Source organism: Vanrija albida, assembly GCF_041260175.1.
Source record: "Vanrija albida strain AlHP1 chromosome Unknown contig_5, whole genome shotgun sequence".
Taxonomy (NCBI): domain Eukaryota; kingdom Fungi; phylum Basidiomycota; class Tremellomycetes; order Trichosporonales; family Trichosporonaceae; genus Vanrija; species Vanrija albida.
Window position 1 is genome coordinate 2,018,879 of NW_027191424.1, and position 13,174 is coordinate 2,032,052.

A 13,174-nucleotide genomic window follows, 5' to 3' on the forward strand; every position below is an offset into this window, starting at 1 on the left:
AGGAGGTTGCAACAGTGTTGCGCGACATGTCGGACAGTGTTGGACGGTAAAGCGACCAAGGGCAAGGTAGGTGGAATGCAATGCATTTGGGTGCTGCAGGCAGGCAGGCAGGCTTGGGTGCAGGAAAGTCCCGCGGCTGAGCTGCCAGCCAGCCGCCTGGGCAGCGCAGCCAGGTCGACGACCCCGAGTGCCCCGCCCCGCCGCCCCCGCGCGTCGCTACAGCCGCCTGCTGTTCTGCTGCTGCGGCGGGCCTGCTGGCAGAGGGCAGAGTGCCCGCGTCCCCGCCCGTGGTCGAGTCGCCGAGCGAGCGAGCCGCGTCGTCGTCGACGAGGTAATAAAAAGTCTATGCGGTTTATGCAAGGGGGAAGGTCCGAAAAAAGAGAGACGCGACGACGAGCGAGCCGCGAGCCGCGCCAGGGACGACCGACGCAAAAGCTTGTCGACGACACAACAAGCCTTCTTTCTGGCAGCTGGCAGCCAGCACACGACGCGGCGAGGGAAGGAACACACCCACACTCACAGCCATCCACGATCACCCACCCACCCACAACCCCACATCACCACCCACCACCCCCCTTTGGTGCACACTCTTGTTGTTATTGACATTGTTGTTGTTGCCCCTCAAGCAACTCGTACATACACACACACACTCTCTCTTGCTCTTGCTCGACAAAACTGCATCCTCCCCAGGTGGCGACACAAAACACTATAGGCCACTCGCCTCCCTCCCTCCCCCTTGGCTCGGTCAAGTCGCTCCCCCGCACTCCCCACTAGTCCCGCGTGTCAAAGCCGGGCAAGCCTTCCTTCCTCGTTCCCTTGCTCCCTTCCCTCTACCGCCTAGCCTAACCGCCAGCCGCCGCCGCCGCCGCGCCGCCGCCGCCGCCTCGTTCAGTGCCGACTTGATACCTCTGCGCGTCGTCCTCTCCGCTCTATTCAATCCATTTGCCAGCTAGCAAACAGGTTAGACTCGACATACCGACAACCACGACTGCACCTATCATCCCCAGTCGTCTCACTACTGGATTCGTTCCATCTTGACGTGCTCAACACTGTCAATCCTTGCATCGCAGTAGCAACAAGCACCCCGATCCACCTCGGCCAGCCCACACAGTCGTCTTCGTTGCCCTCGGTCATGGCAATGGAGACTTCGTACCACGACAGCTACGCAGACCCGCAACGACCCGCCCACGAGGCCGAGAACGGCGGCTTTGGGTACAACAACAGCCGCCCACGCGCTCACTACGGCGGCAGCACTGGTGGTAAGTGTGCATGAGACAATGACAGCTGTTGGATCATGAGACATCCATTGACGCACATTAGCCGTATCAAACACGTCCACCCAGCCATCCACAATGCAGGCTTCCTCGTCGTCGACCGTGTCGACGGCGCCGTCCACCACAATCCTATCGACAACCTCGGACGCGCCGACTGTGATCAACAACGGCATGAACAGACGCTTGTCAACAAGCTCGACGGCCCGCCTGGATGGCAAGGACGGAGGGCTGCAGATTGGCTTTGACGAGGGCATCATCCAAGGTCTCTGTGATGTGGATGTGAGTGGGCGTGAGCGTGGTCGCCGACGGTGCGACGGCGTGGGCTCTGCTGACATTGACAGGGCCCCCTCGTTCTCTTGTCAGACCGGATAAAGCAGTCGATTGCGTCGTGCAAGGTGGGTTGGCGCGAAGCGCGCGGGGGGCATCAAGATCTTGGCCCGCAAAGCGATGCGGATGATCTGACGACACACAGCAAGTGGCGAGCTTCTTCCGTGCCCGCGCCGACGTCGAAGAGAAGTATGGACGAAGTCTCGTCGAGCTTGGCCGCACGTCCAACGACCAGTACTCGCGGTCCGAGGGCAAGTCTGGGTGAGTTGTGGGTGTGTTGAACGGTAGCTGACGACAGAACATTCTTGGGGGCGTACCAGCAGTCGCTCAAGGTCCAGGACACGCTCGCCCAGAACAGGCTGCGGTTTGCCGGACGATTGAACGAAATGAACGAAGAGTTGCAGGCCTTGGCGCGCGAGGGAGAGAAGCAGCGCAAGCTGGTGAGCGATGACCACGCGATAGCGGCTGACTTTGCAGCACAAGGACAATGGCACTCGCTACCAGAGCATCCTGCAAGAGAGCGAGGCGGTCATGGACAAGGTGGGTGATCTATTTCGACATGTGGGCCCCAACTGACCCTACCAGGCCAAGGCGCGCTTTGACTCGACTGCCGAGGAGCTCGAACGCATTCTTGTCGCCAAGGAAGGGGCAGACTTCCGTGAAGCCGGTATGCTGGCTGGCAACCAGCAGACGGGCCACAATGGCAAGAAGGGTGCCCTTGGCAACAAGGTCAAGCAGGGCTTGTTCAAGGCCAAGAACCCTGCGCAGCTGCAGCGTCACGAGGACGATGTGCGCGCTCGCATGTCGGCCGCCAGCGAAGCATTCAGGAAAGCAGTGATTGAGAGCCAGGCGCTGCGCGCCGAGTACTTCAACTTCCAGCTGCCAAAGGTGGTCCGGGTAAGTGCGACGACTGGGGTGCCGTCTGACATGCAGCTCCTCAAGGACTGCGCCGATGAGCTCGACTTGGGTGTGCAATACCACCTTACACGCTACGCATTCATGTACGAGTCGGCCGTTGTGACTGAAGGCACGACCTTGACACCAGTGACGGGGCCCGAGGATGGTGAGTCGAGTGTTGGAAGCCAGAACTAACAACCTAGTGGGACTCAAGAACATTTTCGAGAGCATTGACAACCGCACCGACTTCAAGACTTTCATGCAGAACTATGCGGTCGCGCGCAACACGCCCAAGGGACCGAGGAGAGAAGGATTGTACGACGAGGGCTACGTGCCAACGCTGCCACCACATGTCCAGGCGTCGCAGAATGCCCTGGCGGCACAGAATGCTCAGCAGCGCGAGCAGCAGACGCAGCAGGTCCAACAGCCACCACAGGTTCAAACAATCAACGGTGGCGGCGCGGCAGCTGCCGCACCGGCTCCTCCAGCCGACCCCTACCAGCCTCTGTCGGTCCCTGCTTCCTCGGGTGCGACCTTTGGAGTTGATCTCGGAGAACAGCTTGCGCGCGACAGCACCGAGATCCCCAAGGTGGTTACCAAGTGTGCCGAGGCGATCGAGGCGTTTGGCTTGGACTCTATGGGCATCTACCGATTGTCGGGAACGACGTCCAAGGTGCAGGCGTTGAAGGCTGCGCTTGACAAGGGTGGGTCGGGAGTTGGGCACAACTGGAAGCGGGGCAACTAACACCCGTAGACGTCGACTCTGTCAATGTGCAGGACGAGCAATGGAGCTCGGACATCAACGTCATTTCGAGCGCTCTCAAGCTATGGTTCCGTGAACTGCCCGAGCCGTTGCTCACGTACGGGCTGTACGCCGGGTTTATGGAGGCTGCGCGGTACGACAATGACAGACTGCGACATATTCGTCTGCATGAGCAGGTCAACGAGCTGCCCGACCCCAACTACGCGACGCTCAAGTACTTTATGGGCCACTTGGACCGGGTGCGGCGCAAGGAGGGCGTCAACCAGATGTCTGCGTCGAACCTGTCGATTGTGTTTGGACCGACGCTGCTGGGTGCGCCACCAGAGGAGGGCGGCCTGAACCTGGAGCACATGAACTACCAGTGCAAGGTGGGTTTTGCGGGTTGTGGTTGCGCGACTGCTCACACAACAGGCGATTGAAACGATCCTGGAAAAGTACCAGGAGATCTTTGTCGAGGAGGACGACGATGGAGACAAGGCAGGGGCGGCACCGGCGCCGGCGTCGGGCCAGGCGTCTGCCTGAGGTGTGCAAAGATGAGTAGTTTGTCGCTGTATTCCCTGTTGTGGCTGGCTCGCCGCCGCCGCCGCCACGAAACCTGCGAGCGTGTGCTCTAGATACCTCGGCAGCTTATGCAGATTCCCTTTTATTCATGGCTTGCTTGCTACGAGATTTGTTCTGCGTCTAAGGCTCAAGCGAGGCGGGGAAGGTGCCGTTCTCGACCTGGTCGTTCCACTTGGAGGTCCACTCGTCTGGGGTTGGGGCGTCAGTGCGGGGCTGGCGGCGTGGGATGAGACCGAGTCGGACGTACTGGGGCAGAGGGACAGGTAGGCGCGCTTGAACTGCTGGCAGGGGGCAAACTCCTCGCCCTTGGCGTTGACGCACTTGTGGAAGTCGACAAAGTTCTGCTGCGGGGGGGTTAGTCGAGCACGAGCAGCGCGGAGCGCTGCGAGGAGCGGCGGTGGCTGGGGTGGTGGGTGGCTGGGCCGACCCGAGCCGCCCGGCACAACCCGCGGCGTCTCCCCGCGCAACCCGCAACCGTCAACGTACCCAGCTAAAGGTGTAACACGCCCGCGTCAGTATGCTGCGCCTCGGCGCGCTCATCGCCGCTCACCAGTGCTTGGTCTGGTTCTGGTTGGGGAAGCGGGCGCTGCGGTCAGTGAAGCACTGCAGGTCCGACTCACTCGAAGCCGGCAGTCTGGAGCTTGAGGGTCAGCGGGGCCAGCGGGCGGCCAATCTCACAGTGTAGGTCCTGTCGTGGTCAGCGCTCTCCCCCCTTCCTCCGCCCTCCCTCCCCTGCTCACTTTTCCTCGGCCATGGTGATTGCTGGTGAGTGGTGGATGTGGAGTAGAGAGCAAGCGTAGCTGGCAAGCAACACCAAATGCCTCGCTGTGAGTGGGTGGCCGGGGGGTGTCAAAACCCCGAATGTGTCCTGCGGGCCTAGGCCCACCCGCGGCCGGCGCCAGCCGGGCGCCTAGTCGCCGCGGGCCTATTCCCCAGCCGCACCTCGCAAGTGGCGATTGACTCGCGACTTTATCAGCGGCAATCACTCACCATCGCACTGCACCACCCCCCCCCCCCCCCACCATGTCCCGCGAACTCGACAACGCCGCGCCGACAATCTTCGCACCGTCCGCCACGCGCCGCCGCGAGGGGCTCTGGGCCGACGCGTACGCCGCCGAGGGCGACTGCGCCAGCAGCGCCGATGAGGCCGACGAGATTGACGCGCACGAGGTGTTTGGTGAGTCGGGCTGGGCCCGGCTGGGGGTCGGCACGCGCGAGCGGCACATGCTCGTGCTAGCCGCCTCCTGCCCCGCCGGCTGCTCGCTCCGCTCGCTCACGCCCCAGACCTCCTCCGCAGCATCACCGACCCCGAGCACCCCGTCTCCCTCGAACAACTCCGCGTCGTGTCCCGCGACGACATCCACGTCGCCGGCAACCGCGTGCTCGTGTACCTCACCCCGACGATCCCCCACTGCTCGATGTCGACGCTGATTGGTGAGTCGGCCTCGGCGGTGGCGACGACGCTGCCAGCGTCACCTCCCCCCAGCCCCACTCACACCCCAGGCCTCTCCCTCCGCGTCCGCCTCCTCCGCGCCCTGCCGTCCCGCTACCGCGTCGACATCCGCATCAAGCAGGGCACGCACCAGTCCGAGCACGCCGTCAACAAGCAGCTCAACGACAAGGAGCGCGTGCAGGCTGCGCTTGAGAACTCGCACCTCCTCCAGGTGGTTGAGGGCTGTCTGGCGACTGCTGGCCAGCGCGGCATGGCGACGCCCGAGCCGGCGTCCGAGTAGGCGACGCGCGGCGGCTCCCGACTTACACGACCACACGGCGTGGTTCGCGGGTTTAAGACGACTCGACGACCCCAGCACCCCTGTACTGCCCCTGTTGTACGCTAGAGCATCATGCAATCACATCCCGAACCACTCCCGACTGATCTACAGCCAGCTAATAGTACAATCCACAACCCCCTACTGCCCCGCCTCGCACACCAGGAACGACGCCTCGCTCGTCTGGCTGCTCGCCAGCAGGAGCGCAGTCGCACTGTCACCCACAGTCTTGCGCAGCTCGGCAGCGATCGTCGGGTTCTGCCCGCGCTCCGCAAGCAGCGTCGCCAGCTCGCGCTCGTGGTTGAGAGCCGCGCGAGAGCGCCCACGGCCAGTCACGACAAGCAGAGGACGCCACAGGCGCTGGCCCTGCGCACCCGTAACAGCGTTCTCGGCAGCCGAAACAGCGTCCTTGAGCGGCTGGGCCGACGTGTGTGCCACAAAGTTGACCCGCGCGAGGGCAGCAGGGGCAGCCGCGCCGTCCGCAGTCGTGTAGTACTGCCACGCAATGTTGTCGGCCGTGTCCGACACGACCTTGCTCTGAGCGTCGCTCTTGGGCCCACCAACCGTCAGCTGGTTGGAGGCAAACGCCACCTGGTGGGCCTTGGCAGACTCTGAAAGCGTGTTGTGCGCGTGGTGCTCGTCAACCGTGCCCTCGTCGGAATCGTTGTCCTGGTCGGGCACAGTGATGCGCACAACCGTCGCAGTGACGTTGGTGTGGTGGCAGAGCTGGACAACGAGGCGGAGAGCAAGACGGTCATCGGGGCCGCCAAAGAATGGCAGGAAGACGTGCTGTCCGGCACCGGGAACAGTCGAGCCGCTGAAGCCACGGTCGATGAAGATCGAAACGTCGGTAGTCGACCTGTTCAGGAGGTTGCGGATAAAGTGCGTGTACATGGGCGAGCCGTCGCTGCCAAAGATGCCGTCAAAGGCCGAGATGGCAGCGGTGATACCAGTCTTGCCCTCCTCCTGCGCAACCTCGAGCGGCTCGGAAGGGATCGTCCAAGGGACGACAATGAGCTGCGAGCTGAGGTCCTGGGCGTACTCGGCAACGGCCGAGGGGTAGCTCTCCTGGCCAACAATGGTAATGTGTGGCGTAACGTCGATGCCACGAAGTCTGCCAAACTGACGGTACAGCTGGAGTGCGTCGTCCGACTTGAGCAGGTGGTCCTTCTCAGCACTCTGCATGACCGAAAAAGTACGCCCAGTGAGCTCGACAAGCTTTAGAGCATCGACGTGAACGGGGGCCTGTCCGGGCTCGTCCGGGGACGAGGGGTAGGAAGGGGGGTCGTCGGCGCTCTTGGTCTTCTCGAGAGGGTTTTCGAGGTGGCTCAGGCGGTTGTCCACAGGGACGTCCGAGGTCGGCTCCAAGAGCTGGGTGATAAGCATTGCCGCAGCAAGGTGCTCGAGCTTCTGGAGGACGACCAGCAGACGGGTCGTGAACTCGCGGCCGCCGGCGGCTCCACCGGCCGCGCCCTGAAGGAACTGCTCGCGGGCTGCCTTGTTGCGCTTCTCCTTCTCCTTGGTGTCGTCGTACTCGGCGCTGCCACGGGTGTGGTACTTGTAGGGGTAGATCCAGAGGGTACCAGGCGTGGTGACAAAGGTAAGGACCAGGGCGACGACGACAAGCATGGAGAAGAGCCTCTCGTCGATGATGCCGGCTTGCTTGCCGACGTTGAGCACAATGAGCTCGACAAGGCTGGCTTGTCAGCGTGCTTTCAGCGAACCCAACTCACCCCTTGCAACTCATGAGCATGCCGATGGCGCCACTCTCACGCCACGTGTAGCCGACCCATCGGGCCACGGCGGCACAACCAAAGAACTTGCCAGCGAACGCGACAACGCAGAGCAGGATGATGTAGCCCCAGATGACGCCCGTGTCGAGAGAACCAAGGTTGGTCTGGAGACCCGAGAGGACAAAGTACTGGCGGTCAGTCGCAAGCCCATACCGTCAACTCACGATAGGAAGGAAGAGCATGGTGACCAAGTCCTCAATCTTCTCAGTGACAGCAATGGCGAAGCCACCCTCGTGGGGAATGATGAGACCGGCAAGGAAGCCGCCAAAGATGGGGTGCACACCTATTGATCGTCAGCAGAAGCGCCAAGACAACCGGCCGGGGTACTAACCGAGAATGCCAGTGACAAAGGCCGATCCGAAGACGACGAGGAAGGTGAGGGTCATCATACCCGGCGTGGGGCCGTTCTCGATGCTTCCCGAGCGGCGCGCAAGATACACGAAGCCCTTTCTGATGGGCCAGAGCAGGACAATGGACCATCCCACGGCAGCCAACAGGATGTAGAGGGCGACAATGCCCTTGCCGCTGCTAGTGAGGGCGAGGGTGAGGGCGAGGAGGACCCATCCGACGACGTCGTTTCCAACACCGGCTGAGAGGACAATGACGCCGACCTTGGTGTCGAGGAGCTTGGTGGCCGTGAGAATACGACAGAGCACGGGGAAGGCGGTGATGGCCATCGAGACACAGATGAAGAGGATAAAGTGGCTGAAGGGCACCTTCTCAGTGTCGACAAACTTGTGGTAGACTGGCACGCCGACGGCGGCACCGAGGCCAAAGGGAACGACCATGCCGGCAAGCGAGATGAGGGCCGAGTTGCGGCCATTGCGCTTGGCGACACCAATGTCGACTTCGAGACCGATCACAAAGAGGAAGAGCACGAGGCCGACGTTTGACATGAGGTTGAGGTATGGGATCGATTCCTTTGGGAAGATGTGGGCCGTAAAGCCAGGAATGTGGTCAAAGGCCGTGGGACCGAGGATAATGCCACCAATGACCTCGGCAATGACCTTTGGCTGGTTGATGTACTTGAATGCCCATCCGAGCGCCTGCGTGAAGACGATGATGATGAAGAGCTGGATGATGAAGAGGGTGATGGGCTGGGGGTCAGCGGGGCATTGCGAGGTAACCTACGTTTGTGGGGTCGACATGGGTGGGATCGAGACCGGTGATGACACTGGCCTGAGGGTGGTTAGCACCGCAGCGATGTCGAGCGTGGCGAGCACAGACTCACATTGATACCAGCGCGCGCGACGAGTCGCCGGACGCCTTCGACGACGGCCGACATAGCGTTGGATGAGGTGTGGTGTGGTGGCGAGGGTGAGAGCGGGGCCCTGTACTGAGTGGTGTGGAGAAGGGTGCGATGGGAATGTGGATGAGATGAGATGGGATGCGCGCACGCGAGGATAAGAGGGAGGGAGGGAGGGAGGGGCGTGTCCGGTTGTCGTGACGCCGGGGAGGTCCTTGTTTGTCCAACTAGTATGTGATGTCGTGTCGGTCGTGCGCCAGGCCAGGGGGAAGACACCAGCTGTGCGTGTCAGTCGCGCGCGCCGTGACTGAAGTGACAGGGGAAGGAGAACGCCAACAACGCGAGATTTGGCTCGGCGGGCACGTACCAAACAAACAATGCGAGGGAAGAACGGGACACGTGAAGCAAAGTGGCTGCACCAGTGCCTTGTAGTGTGCGTGTGACAGAAAGTTACAGAGCGGCGCAGAGCTCTGCACAGTTGGGTTGAAAAAGAGCGAGGTGTGACAGACACGAGTCGGCAGCGGCGGCGGCGTCGGGCTCGGGCTCCGCGTCGACGGTGAATGGCGAACGGGGTGGGCGAGCGACGGCAAACGAACGTGTGCAATGTCCCTGTGTACGAGGAGTAGACTCGCGCAGTGGGAATCGGCCGAAGAATGAGTGATTGAAAGTGATTCACAGCCGCGTCGTCGTTGTCGCTGCTGTCTGCTGCTCTCCACAATCTGCTGCCTGCCTGCTGACTGCATCGCATTGTCGTATCTTTTGGCCCATGTCTCACTCTGCATACCGCCCACGGTAGCCAAGCAAAAGCATCAGGTTCAGGGGGTGGCAAAATAACGCGGCGGGGAGTCAGGCGACGCACCCTCGTACCCCCGTGGCCACCCACGTTGCCTTGCCTTGCCTGCCCGCTTGGGTTTCAGGCCTCGGTTGTGCCTCTCTCTGCCTCGCCGTGCGGCGCCACGACGCCCGGCGTGGCAACAATCGACTTGGCATTTCCCGTGTCTCGTCTGGCGTGCTTGCGGCGCAGCGGCGCAGTTGGCGTGTGCAGAGGGAGTAGAGGGGGGCACAGCGCCTCGCAGACGCCGGCAGACGCGTCAGCTCGCCCCCGTACTCGCTCGTCTCTGTCCCCTGCGCACCCTAGTAGATCTCGGACATCTGATAACATGGCGTGGGCTGCTATTGGCCTGAAGCTCCTGCCTGCTGCGCTCGACCAGACGTCTGCACTGCAAGCTGCAGTCGAGCCTGTGCTTTATCTCCCCGCAGCCTGCAGCTACATAAGTCGGCGGCGGCGCACGGGGCGGCAGAGATGGACACTTGCCCACGGACCCACGGCACGGACTGGCGCTGGCGCTGGCGTTGACTCTGCCGGCGCACGGGGCTGCCGGCACCCGGCACGGCATACATAGCAGAGGGGTACAAGCATACCGCCGTGCCGCATGCAGCAGCGTAGGCGCGCGGCGCAGCTGGCGCGACTGAGCCGACGCACATCGACGCACATCGGAACAGCGTCTGTGGGTGGGTGCCCGACGCGTCGGCGCCGGCGGCAAACGCGTTGGGGAAGGGAGTGTGTCGACTCTCCGCTCTCCGTCCGGCCGTCTGGGCGGCGCGTGTTCCTGACTGTCCTGTCCACCACCGGACCACCAACCAAGTCTGCCAAGCTCACTCAACTGTCGTCATTCGACAGTCTCTTGCTCGTTATCCCCTCCTCTACGCAGAGCCGCCCTCTGCTCGCCTCGCTGCACCCCTCCTCCGCCTGGCTCTCCGCGGCACATACACGACACACGCACCCTCCCTCACGCACGCACGCGCACACCACCAGCGCCATGTCCGCGTCGCCCACCGTCGCCGACCCGGCAGAGGTCTCGGCCATCATCAAGAGCGTAGACAGTGAGTGCGGGCACGGCGCTGCAGCGCGCCAGGGACGAGGCGCGGCGCTCACACCCCCGCAGTGTCCGACGACATGCAGCAGCACGCTGTCCAGACGGCGATCGAGGCACTCGACAAGTACACGGTCGAGAAGGACGTGGCGATGCACATCAAGAAGGAGTTTGACCGTCTCTACAACACGACGTGGCACTGCGTCGTCGGCAAGCAGTGCGTGCGCGCGAGGGGGTCCCGCTGACAACTTAGCTTTGGCAGCTTCGTCACCCACGGTCAGTGTGCTGCTCGGCCTTCCCTCGGCGCCCCGCCGCCCTCCGCCCTCCGCCCACTCCCCATCCCCGCCGCTGACACCACCCCGCAGAGACCAAAAACTTCATCTACTTCTACCTCGGCCCCATCGCCATCCTCCTCTGGAAGACGTCGTAGGCGCCCGAGTGCCCCTCGTGCGCCCGCGCCCGCACACCCCTCATCAATCCGCCGTCCGCCCGCCCCAGCGCGCCCCGCCCACAGCCCACCCCCACCGCCGCAGCTTACAAGTCCTGTCCGCCCACATCCCCACATCCCACACAACATCGTCATTAGTGAATAGCACACGAGCACCTAGCCCCATTGCTCTCTTCCCCCGCCACATCTTAATGATCTCAGCCAGAAGCAGAAGCAGATGCAACCCAAGTGTCATAGAGCAAAGCTCGTGTGTAAACGCCATTCATCTGACTCTGTCTGGTCGGTCGACATGGGCGCTCAGCGGGCTATCAGAATGGCTAGAGAGGCCCGGCCCGGTAATCTAACACAGCGGACGGACTATGTCCTCGAGAGGTTCTGGTACTGGGTAGTCGTCGTCTCGTACTCCTTGACAAACAGGCGCTTCTGCTCCCTGATCATCCACCTGCGGGTTAGCTACACCCGGCGCCACGGCTCACTTCATAATGTCGTTGATGTACTCGCGGAGAATGTTCAGCGACTCGGTGTCAATGTTGGTGTACGCGATAAACGGCCCAAAGTTGACTGGGAGGTGAGCATTATGTCTCGTGGCGTCACGTACCAAACAGGCGCAGGAGGTGCTCGGCGCCGTAGATCTCGCTCATTGGCTTGTCCCCTGCAGCACGCCGCTGCTCGACGTATTGTGCGCGCTCGAACCGGTACAGCAGGTTGTTGCCCAGGGCCTTGTCAAAGTAGAGCGTGATGCCGGCTATGATCTCTGATAAGAGCGCGGTCGAGCGGCTGGCGGTCAGTGAGGTCTAAGCATGCCGACTCACGCTGAGCGCTCCTTCTTCGTCGAGTTGACGTATTCCCTGTACTCCTCAAGCAGCTCCTGGACATTTGGCTTGCGCGGCAGGGTGACAAGCTGGTTGTTCTTGGTCACGTTCTCCCAGTCGTCGACCAATTGCAACTTGAGGACGTCGGGGATGATGATCTTGACCTCTGGCCTCTTCAAGAACTCGGCCTCCTGAGCTAGGTCAGCAGCGTTCTGCTGCGTCAGAACTCGGTACCCACCGTGTCAAGTCCCGTGTCGCGTCCACGCTTCCGACTTCCCTCGCCCTTCTTCACCGGCTTGGTCTCCTTGCCCTTGATTGATGGCGCGGGACTCTCAACCGAAGGGGGCGGCTGAGGACGGTTCTTCTTCGTCTGCGCCTCGAGCAGTGCCCGGCGTTTTGCGAACCCGGCCTCGTTCAACTTCAGGAGACGCATCTCCGGCACCCATTCGTCCCACCTGTGTGGTCACGCGTCAGCACATTGCCACACCCAACAAGCACGCATCCGCGCATCCACTCACGTCTGCTTCCATCCCTTGTAGTGGATGAAGTAATGAGGGCCCACAGACCCTAAAAGAGTGTTGGACTCGTTCCAGTTCTCGGCGAGAAGAATCTGTTGACCGAGGAGTGGTGGTGGCAGGTGGATGACGAGACGCGTATATGTCAGCACAACTCCATGCATCCAGCAGGTAGCAGCCGTCCAATAGTACCCAAAGCAGGAGGGGCACCAAGGGCTCGTTGTGGCACTCACACGAGCTTCGTAGAGGAGTGGTCCATGGTAGGCGAGGACATATTCGTCCGTCGTGAACTGGTTTGGCTGGTGGTTCGCAGGGGTAGCCATTGTTGCGCGATTACTCGTGGAGCAGAGTCGATAGAGTCAAAACAAGTCGTCTCAGACAAACTGTGGGTCATACATCAGCTTCTGGAGGGGTCGGTGGGAAGGTGGACGCGCCGGCGTGGGCACAGTCAAGAGGGAAGGGGGGATGCGCGACAGGCCGCGACCCCTCGCCCCTGTGCGCCGTGCAGCTTCCAACCCCTCGATCGTCGCCAAAACGGCACACTTACGAGTGACGACGAACACACGAGTACTGCGTATCCTCTAGCTAGCTTGGGCGACGGGGTTGTCACCTGCCAGTGTCGAAATGCGAGGCCGGGGAAGGGTCGCCACGAACTTGTGAGCGGGTGTGACTCGACGCGTGGGGTTCGCGTTTACAGGCGGCTTGAAGCGCAAACTTGAAGTAAGTACGCTCCGGATATGTAAGCAGCCTGGTGGGGGTCAGCTCGTGTGCTGCTGCTGTTGTGAATGTCGTTGTTGTCAGTGACGTACGGTGTTGGTCGGGTTGGCTGTTGTCAGTACGTGTTGGTCGATTAGTTGTTGGCTCGTCGTCGTGTGGTGGTGGTGGTGGTGAATCG

The 13,174-nt window shown here is 62.0% G+C and overlaps 6 protein-coding genes across 6 annotated transcripts; 3 read left to right on the forward strand and 3 right to left on the reverse strand.

The window, feature by feature from the left end:
- Positions 1-1,132: 1,132 nt before the first annotated feature.
- On the forward strand, positions 1,133-3,783 carry Q8F55_006945 (uncharacterized protein; the record flags this gene model as incomplete). The annotated part of the gene is made up of 11 exons (XM_069355385.1): positions 1,133-1,259; positions 1,321-1,553; positions 1,616-1,669; positions 1,747-1,862; positions 1,900-2,041; positions 2,079-2,141; positions 2,187-2,498; positions 2,535-2,664; positions 2,702-3,202; positions 3,253-3,629; positions 3,673-3,783. 11 exons carry the CDS (start codon positions 1,133-1,135, stop codon positions 3,781-3,783), a joined length of 2,166 nt encoding a protein of 721 aa, XP_069207456.1.
- A 159-nt stretch (positions 3,784-3,942) lies between these two features.
- Positions 3,943-4,576, reverse strand: COX12 (Cytochrome c oxidase subunit 6B; the record flags this gene model as incomplete). Its single annotated transcript, XM_069355386.1, has 5 exons — positions 3,943-4,010; positions 4,070-4,166; positions 4,373-4,408; positions 4,501-4,510; positions 4,563-4,576. 5 exons carry the CDS (start codon positions 4,574-4,576, stop codon positions 3,943-3,945), a joined length of 225 nt encoding a protein of 74 aa, XP_069207457.1.
- Positions 4,577-4,845: 269 nt separating this feature from the next.
- CIAO2B (Cytosolic iron-sulfur assembly component 2B) lies at positions 4,846-5,555 on the forward strand (the record flags this gene model as incomplete). Its single annotated transcript, XM_069355387.1, has 3 exons — positions 4,846-4,999; positions 5,107-5,256; positions 5,326-5,555. 3 exons carry the CDS (start codon positions 4,846-4,848, stop codon positions 5,553-5,555), a joined length of 534 nt encoding a protein of 177 aa, XP_069207458.1.
- A 177-nt stretch (positions 5,556-5,732) lies between these two features.
- On the reverse strand, positions 5,733-8,669 carry KHA1 (K(+)/H(+) antiporter; the record flags this gene model as incomplete). The annotated part of the gene is made up of 6 exons (XM_069355388.1): positions 5,733-7,287; positions 7,325-7,512; positions 7,549-7,667; positions 7,716-8,481; positions 8,516-8,563; positions 8,616-8,669. The coding sequence occupies 6 exons, from the start codon at positions 8,667-8,669 to the stop codon at positions 5,733-5,735; spliced, it is 2,730 nt and encodes a 909-aa protein (XP_069207459.1).
- Positions 8,670-10,450: 1,781 nt separating this feature from the next.
- On the forward strand, positions 10,451-10,934 carry DYN2 (Dynein light chain; the record flags this gene model as incomplete). Its single annotated transcript, XM_069355389.1, has 4 exons — positions 10,451-10,514; positions 10,577-10,721; positions 10,758-10,780; positions 10,870-10,934. The coding sequence occupies 4 exons, from the start codon at positions 10,451-10,453 to the stop codon at positions 10,932-10,934; spliced, it is 297 nt and encodes a 98-aa protein (XP_069207460.1).
- A 375-nt stretch (positions 10,935-11,309) lies between these two features.
- EAF3 (Esa1p-associated factor) lies at positions 11,310-12,602 on the reverse strand (the record flags this gene model as incomplete). The annotated part of the gene is made up of 7 exons (XM_069355390.1): positions 11,310-11,394; positions 11,429-11,513; positions 11,551-11,729; positions 11,765-11,955; positions 12,003-12,219; positions 12,283-12,374; positions 12,513-12,602. The coding sequence occupies 7 exons, from the start codon at positions 12,600-12,602 to the stop codon at positions 11,310-11,312; spliced, it is 939 nt and encodes a 312-aa protein (XP_069207461.1).
- Between the last annotated feature and the right edge of the window lie 572 nt (positions 12,603-13,174).